We start from the raw sequence: 8,980 nt of genomic DNA on the forward strand, positions 1-8,980 counted from the left end.
CACTTAAATCAAAACCAACCCTATAAAATATGACACTTAGATCTAAAGATGACAAATTTTCAAGCAAACAAAACTTACTTCGGGGCACTTTACAACCCCTAAAACGACGATCCAAACGTTTAGGTATACTTGATGTAATGAGTCGACGTTATTTAATGCATAAAAAATATAGTAAGTTCTATATAACATATTGATATTTCGAGTTTTTGAAACATAGTGATAATCGTTACGAAAAAGTATGAAAAAAACGTGATTTTGATAGCTTAAAAAAAGAAAAAGGCACCTATTTGTACAATACGTGCGTGAAAGGACAACTCAAAAAGTTACGTTGAAGTGTCCTTTCACGCATGGGTATTCCGTGCGCTTCTTTGGTTCTTTTTTTTTTTTTTTTAATGGGTTAGTAGTTTGGTTCCATTTTTTTTTTTTTGGGTTAAAAAAGTTCCAGACCCCATATACTATACATAAATGTATGTTAACTCAATTTCAAAATACAATTTATAAATATCAAGTACTATATAGAGAGAAAATTATATTTTGCAGCTTTTTCTATTTCAAAGTGATTCGATTTAGAAGTCTTTCTTAGTCAATCGGAGGGGATTGAAATTCTTGAGTGTTAAGGTGGTCAATTGAACATCCTTTGGTGAACATTGTACTAAATATAAAGATAAAATTACTTTACATACATATATTTTAAATATTGGACACCTTAAGCAAAATTTCTAACTCCGACATTGTTAAATTATTATAGTGAGTAATATGAAGTCAAAAGTTAAAGATGGTGGTAAAGGGCTTTCATTCATACTCTTTTGATGGAAAATGTTTTTGTGTAGGAGACCGTTTTTGATAAATCAAATACCATATGTTGATGTTATCATTTGCACACATTTTCTCCACTAAACATTTTTCGGTCATATCAAATTCATTCTAATTTGTAGCAGGTTAGCACATTAACACGTAACGGAATTGAATCCGATATATACGGAAACAACATTTTAGTTGGTGACTTCAAAGTCAGCATCATTTTGCGCGGAGAATGAATTAGGCAGGGCCCTCCCCAATATATGTGTGCCTCCTTATATGTCGAAATGAAATTAAAGATGTATCATCCTTTCCTTGCTGGAAATTTAGTGGATAATGATCCAAGTTCAAACTGACCTAACATACAACATTATAAATATGATCAAGTTGGGCTCACTCTACAACAAGAAACAAAAAAAAATATTTTTCTTCCCCTTTTCCATCATATAAAGAAAATAAAAAAAAAACATTTATTTTCCAATATCGTCATTGCTTATCTTCACCTATCTGAAAATTATAAAGCAGATTACCTGAACCTCGATCGATAAAAACTTCACAATGAGGCCAGCATCATTTTCTTTTGTTATTCTAATTATTTCTTTCTTGCTTTCGCAACCATCTTCATCGGATGCTGCAGTTAACTGCAACAATATAGCCAAATCATTTAAACCTTGTATAGATTGGGTGGCGACGGGCCACAAAAAAGCTGCGGTGCCTCCAAAGGCTTGTTGCAACGAAATGCATAAACTTAATAACATGGGAATAGATTATGATGCAGAAATAGCTATTTGTGAATGTGTCAAGTCTGAAATGCAAGATCCGAACATCGATAAAAAAATAGCTGACAAACTTACTTGGCGTTGTGGAGTCCTCTTGCCCTTCCCTACCGTCCCAAAAGTCAATTGTTCTGAGTAAGTTTAATTAATTTGATTGATGCACTCTTTTAGCTTAACTTCACAATTATATACTTAAAATAGTAAAAAAATGGTGCAAATTAAATGAGTTTTTTCAATCTTTTAAATTAACTGTGGTGGCTGGCCACAACTAGACTAGTTCACGGCGCAAGTACTTACTATATATCGATTAAGCTTAGATAGATAGAAAGAACACCTAGCATTTTAATTATTTGTCTTTGTTGAGATTACCAATGCATGTAACGGTACTTTAACACACAATTTGGGGAAGTATTGGATGTTTCTTGTGAATTATGAACGTATATATTGTTATAACTATTCGGTCAAAAAGGTATTATTACAATCTAGCAAAAAGGTATTATTACAATCTAGCTATATTCAGTTTTGAGCAATTAGCTCATAAATTGACTAAAACATAATGTTATTTACTAGTACACATTTTGGTGATATTGATCATATCGTAATTTCTGTGACAGGATAAACGCTACAAATACCAGGGGTCTTAATCAAGATACAAATTAATGAGCCTTGGAGTGATATGATCTTGAGGACTTGAATCAGAAATGTGGAATGTTTTCAATCTATTGAACTTTTTCTTTTTGAAAAAATTTCATGTAATATTATTACAAATAGCGTTTACTTGATTTGTCTAGAAAATATAATTCCTAAGCAATCATTCTCAAAATAGAAGTTAAATGAGGGTCATAACATGCAATATTTGGCTAGGACGGCTATGTATTCCTTCATTGAAACTATGTATTTCTTGTAAAATATCCAATAACCTTTGTGTGTTTGCTTATTTGAAACTTTTATTTTCAGAATTGTTGTACTGCCTCTAAAGATTATACTATGTTGTATCCTCGTTTGTTATCTTTTTTTTTTTTTTTTTTTGACCTTTTTTGGAGAAAATAGGAGGGTAACCTTTGCCAACTTATAATCCTTTGCCACCCTTTTATTATGGTGGCTGTAATTTTCTTATATTATGAAAAAAATGTCTTGAGATTCATAAGCTTTAATTAGGTGGATACTGGGGGAGTATATATATTAGCAAGGGTGTCATATTGTAATTTTTTAACATTTATAATAGTTGATAAAAAGAATTGTTACAATAACATCAAAATAAGGGAGGTATGCGTAATATTGTAAACCACAAGAGAGGTGAGTGTTACGAAATAAAACGAGGAGGTCTCTGAAATTATCCCTTTTTTTTTTTTTACATAATTTGATTTTGATTCATATCTTTCTGGATAACTTATATATACATAATAATAGGGTATATTTACAAAATATGACGATCACTTTTACACTTTTACAAAACATACCAATAGATTTCTTACAAAACATATACGAAAAATTTTCACTCAAGGCTTAAAAGTTTCGCTTTAAAATTTTTACTGAGAATTTTGTGTATGAAAAATGTATGAAATGTGTATATCTCACTCAAGGTTGAAAAATTTCACTCAAATTTCCGTGTATGAACAGTGAAATAGGTATGAAATATGTATATCTCACTTAAGGATTAGAATTTCGGTCATATTTTTGTGTATAATTTTCAGTTAGATTATATAAAACTTTCATACAATATTCATACAAATTTAATACGACAACAAGAACATAGGAAACTTTAAAAAGACAATTTTCTGAAACATAAGTCTTGATTCTACCATCATTCATATAGTTTTATGCTTTTCTAGAATTCATGATTCTACCATTATTCATACAATTCATTACCCAATCTCCTATGAACTAAACTATTAAAAACCATAATAATTAGAAAACTTTCGAAACTAATTCGAATCCCTAATCATGTAAAACCTAAAAACATAAACACAAACTAATTATTCAACAGTTCCGTCAAATTATCCTTCATGGAATCCAAAACCCCCAACTCTCGCAGCAAAACCAAATCATCAAGGACTACTCCAATAATGTGTATACACCAAATGGAACCAAAACCCACACCTTAAGGACCATTTAATTTTCTCGAAATTATGATATGTTGTACAACAATTCTAGTATCTAGCTTTCTGCAGTATTCTTACTTCGAAAATAACAAAGTGAACGAAATAACAGATGATCTTAGCAATCTGAACAAATGGGAAAAAAGAAGAGGATTTATTTTTAAAACCCGTCTAATATAGAGATGCAGGGCTCAAGAACATGTTTGCCTTTGCTAAATGGCTTATTAGACAGCCCATATTTGCTAAAAATTTATCAGCTTGCTTGGAAGAAAATTCACAAGCACTTATATCTGAAGTTTGATGTTTTGCACATTCGTGGGAATTGGAATATTAGCACATCATATACATGAAATTGGAATTTCAGCCCATAATCTATGGAAAGCGTGGGCTTTTAATTTTTCCAGATCTGGTATATTTTGTTAAGTTGGTATATTTTGTAAATAAGGAAAAGTATCCTTATGTGTTGTAAAATAGAATCTTAACAAGTATTACTATCTTATTTTCCCTTTAAGAAATGAGCTCAAGGCCTCAAGTCCATTAGTGTATTAGGGATAATTAATGGTAAAACTAAAATTTAATGAAATTATACAAAATATTTAAAATCATTTATAAAAATTAATATATTGCATATATAATTAATAAAATTGTGTATATATTTTTTCAGTTTGGGTTTTTTTTTTTTTTTTTTTTTTAACTAAATCAAACCAAACTAATCATTTTCAGGTTTTAAAAAATTTAAAACCAAATCAAGCCCGAAAATGTATCAATTTGGTTAGGAATTCAATTTTGATCGATTTTTTTTTACCAAATGAACACCCCTATTTTCGTTGTATAATATGTATGCCCTCAATTTTATGTTACAAAAACCTCCCTATGGAGAGCGCTTAAGCAAAAAGAAAATATTTGATTAATAAAAATTGATGTTAGTTTACAAAATTCAAGGGATTATTTCTCTTCCTATATTTCATTTATTTTTTGTGACTTTGCGAGGGTAAATTTACTAATTTTAATTACAGTAGTGATCAGGCAGATACTTCTTGAAAGAAGTGTGTCTATTAAATCCTTCAAGTAGCTAAATTGGCAAAATATGTGCTTTGCACTTAGATTGAAGCTTGTGAAGAATTTGAAAATTACATTTATCTTTATTTTTTCAAAATCAATACTACCCCATATCATTCTCATTCCTCCTCCAATTTTTTCCACCATTCTCCGCCCAAGTTTTATGCCAACAACCAACTGAATGATCAATACACAAATATTTATAATTTATTTTTAACCATAAGTTTAAAAAATATTTCTTTATTTTTTTCTTAAGTTCAATATTGAATTAAACAATATTGCATCAATTGAGATGAAGGAAGCAATAAAACTATGATTCGAAAGAGAGCTTTCTTTTTCATTAACAAGGATAGATAACTAGATGATAGAATAAAGCAAAGAAAGAGAGATACCGCCCAAAATATCTTTGTTCAAAGCCATATTATACAATTCCTCAAACACGTATACTATACATAAATATATGATAACTCAATTTCAAAATACAATTTATAAATATCATGTAGTATAGAGAGAAAAAATTATATATTTTGCAGCTTTTCTATTTCAAAGTGATTCGATTTAGAAGTCTTTATCGGTAAGTCAGAGGGTATTGAAATTCTTAGTGTTTACTATATATATATATATATATACACCTCGTGTTGCATCCCTCCTTTTCTCGCTTGTAGTTATATATTTTTGCAAAAATAACGCCGGGCCGAGATGTGAAAAGAATGACTTTTAGTTAAAAGTGGGCATAGGCGGGGGGAGGAAAGATTTTAATAGAATTTAGAGCGGTAGGAATGAGGGATGCGATCATACCCCGCAACACGAGGTAATAGAATTTGCAGGTTTTCTATTTCAAAGTGATTCGATTTAAGTCTTATCGTTAGCGCTCCGATGATTGAAATTCTAACAGGTACATTAAATATATATATATATATATATATATATATATATATATACACACTAAAAATTGAACACCTTTAGTAAAATTTCTAACTCCAACACTGTTAAATTATTATAGTAAGTAATATGAAGTCAAAAGTTAAGACGGTGATAAAAGAAAAGGACTTTCATTCATACTCTTTTGATGGAAAATGTTATTGTGTAGGAGACCGTTTTTAATAAATCAAATACCATATGATGATGTTATCACTTGCACACATTTTCTCCACTAAACAGTTTTCAGTCATATCAAATTCATTCTAATTTGTAGCAGGTTAGCACATTAACACGTAACTTAATTGAATCCCCTACGGAAACAACATTTTAGTTAGTGACTTCAAAGTCAGCGTCATTTTGTGCGGAGAATGAATTACGCAGGGCCCTCCCCAATATATGTGTGCCTCCTTACATGTCGAAATGAAATTAAAGATGTATCATCCTTTCCTTGTTCGAAATTTAGTGGATAATGATCCAAGCTCAAACTAACCTGACATACAACATTATAAATAAGATCAACTTTGGCTAACTCTACTACAAGAAACAGGAAAAAAAAAAAAAAATCTTCCTCTTTTCCATCATATAAAGAAAATCACAAAAAACATTTATTTTTCAACATCGTCATTGTTTATCTTCACCTATCTAAAAATTATAAAGCAGATTACCTGAATCTCGATCGATAGAAACTTCACAATGAGGCCAGCATTATTTTCTCTTGTTATTCTAATTATTTCTTTCTTGCTTTCGCAGCCATCTTCATCGGATGCTGCAGTTAACTGCAACAATATAGCCAAATCATTTAAACCTTGCATAGATTGGGTAGCGACGGGTCACAAAAAAGCTGCGGTGCCTCCAAAGGCTTGTTGCAACGAAATGCATAAACTTAATAACATGGGAATAGATTATGATGCAGAAATAGCTATTTGTGAATGTGTCAAGTCTGAAATGCAAGATCCGAACATTGATGAAAAAATAGCTGACAAACTTACTTGGCGTTGTAGATCTCTTGCCCTTCCCTACCGTCCCAAAGTCAATTGTTCCATTAAGTTTAATTAATTTGATTGATGCACTCTTTTAGCTTAACTTCACAATTATATACATAAAATAGTAAAAAAATGGAGCAAATTAAATGAGTTTTTTCAATCTTTTTAATTAACTGTGGTGGCTGCCACAACTAGACTAGTTCACGGCGCAACTACTTACTATCGATTAAGCTTAGATAAATAGAAAGAAATTACGTAGCACTTTAATTATTTGTCTTTGTTGAGATTACAAATGCATGTAACGGTACTTTAACACACAATTTGGGGAAGTACTGGATGTTTCTTGTGAATTATGAATGTATATATTGTTATGACTATTCGGTCGAAACAGTATTATTACAATCTAGCTATATTCAGTTTTAAGCAATTAGCTCATAAATTGACTAAGACATAATGTTATTTACTAGTACACATTTTGGTGATTGATCATATCGTAATTTACGTAGCCGGATAATAGCTACAAATACGGTCTTAATCAAGATAAAATTAATGAGCCTTGGAGTGATGATCTTGAGGACTTGAATCGAAATGTGGAATGTTTTCAATCTATTGAACTTTTCTTTTTGAAAAAATTGTAACAATATTATTACAAATAGCGTTTACTTGATTTGTCTAGAAAATATAATTCCTAAGCAATCATTCTCAAAATAGAAGTTAAATGAGGATCATAACATGCAATATTTGGCTAGGACGGCTGTGTATTCCTTCATTGAAACTATGTATTTCTTGTAAAATATCCAATAACCTTTGTGTGTTTGCCTATTTGAAACTTTTATTTTCAGAATTGTTGTACTGCCTCTAAAGATTATACTATGTTGTATCCTCGTTTGCTAACTGTTTGTTATCTGTTTTTTTTCCTTTTTTGAAGAAAATAGGAGGGTAGCTAGCCTTTTGAACTTATAATCCTTTGCTACCATTTTATTTTGGTAATTTTCTTATTTTTTAAAAAAAAAAAGTCTTAATATTCATTTTTTTAATTAGGTGGATATTGGTGGAGTATATATTTTAAAGGGTAAAGGGGTATATTGAAATTTTTTTAACATTTATAATAATGGTAAAAGAATTTTCAATAAAATCAAAAAGAGGATGCGAATATGAAACCGGGTTTAATGTTCAACAAATTTGGGAGGTAAATTATCCCTATTTTTTTTTACATAATTTGATTTTGATTCATATTTTTCCCGAATAACATATAAAACATGAAAAGGGGGTTATTTATAAAATAGAGATATTTTTCTTTTACAAAACATACCAAAAATTTGTTACATAACATATTTAAATTTTTCGTAAAGGTTTAAAAATTTTCAAAATTTTTTTTTAAATTGTTTTCCCTAAAAAGCTTAAAATTTTTCCCTTAATTTTTTTTTAAAAAATGTAAAATGGTATATCTCACTAAAGCAAAAATTTCACTCAAATTTTTGGATGAAAAGAAAAGTATGAAATATGTATTATCTCTCGTTTAAGGATTAGAATTTCGCTTATATTTTTATGTATAATTTTCGTTAGATTATATACAACTTTCATACAAGTTTAAAACAACAAAAGAACATAATAATAATAATAATAATAATAATAATAATAATAATAATAATAATAATAATAATAATAACAAACATAAGTCATGATTCTACCATCATTCATCGTTTTTTCTTTTCATAATTCACGATTCTACCATTATTTATACAACTAATTACCCAAACTCTTATGACGCAACTTTTAAAAAACCCTAATAATTAGAAAAAAATTTTAAACTAATTCTAATCTCTAATCATGTAAAACCTAAAAAAATAAACACAAACTAATTTTTCAAAGATTCATCAAATTATCCTTCATGGAATCCAAAAACCCCCCACCCCACACAAATTAAATCATCAAGGACTACTCCAAAATGTGTATACCAAATGGAACCAAAACCCATACCTTAAGGGCCATTTTGAAAATTTTTTAAAAAGTATGTTGTCAACAATTCTACTATCTAGCTTACTGCATATTCTTACTTTTAAAATAACAAAGCGAACGAACGAATGATCTTAGAATCTAAAAAATGGGAAAAAAAAAGAGGATTTATTTTTTAAATTGTCTAATATAGAGATGTAGGGCTCAAAAACATGTTTGCCTTTGCTAAATGGCTTATTAGACGGGCCCCTATTTGCTAAAGATTTATCAGCGTGCGGAAAAAAATTCACGAGCACTTATATCCGAAGTTTGATGTTCTTTTATTCGTGGAATTGGAATATTAGGCCCTCATACGAAATTGGAATTTCAGCCCATAATATAGGGAAAA

The 8,980-nt window shown here is 29.6% G+C and overlaps 1 protein-coding gene across 1 annotated transcript; it reads left to right on the forward strand.

The window, feature by feature from the left end:
- Nucleotides 1-1,217: 1,217 nt before the first annotated feature.
- On the forward strand, nt 1,218-2,582 carry LOC132062545 (non-specific lipid-transfer protein 1-like). Its single transcript, XM_059455097.1, has 2 exons — nt 1,218-1,709; nt 2,189-2,582. The coding sequence occupies exons 1-2, from the start codon at nt 1,357-1,359 to the stop codon at nt 2,232-2,234; spliced, it is 399 nt and encodes a 132-aa protein (XP_059311080.1). The 5' UTR covers nt 1,218-1,356; the 3' UTR covers nt 2,235-2,582.
- Nucleotides 2,583-8,980: the final 6,398 nt, after the last annotated feature.

This window comes from Lycium ferocissimum, chromosome 7 (assembly GCF_029784015.1).
Source record: "Lycium ferocissimum isolate CSIRO_LF1 chromosome 7, AGI_CSIRO_Lferr_CH_V1, whole genome shotgun sequence".
Taxonomy (NCBI): domain Eukaryota; kingdom Viridiplantae; phylum Streptophyta; class Magnoliopsida; order Solanales; family Solanaceae; genus Lycium; species Lycium ferocissimum.

What these genes read in the sequence shown, in the direction of transcription:
- LOC132062545 (XM_059455097.1), top strand. Translation starts at nt 1,357, where the DNA reads ATGAGGCCAGCATCATTTTCTTTTGTTATTCTAATTATTTCTTTCTTG. An exon ending in CCAAAAGTCAATTGTTCTGA is followed by an intron (nt 1,710 to 2,188) that starts GTAAGTTTAATT and finishes TTTCTGTGACAG; the next exon opens with GATAAACGCTACAAATACCA.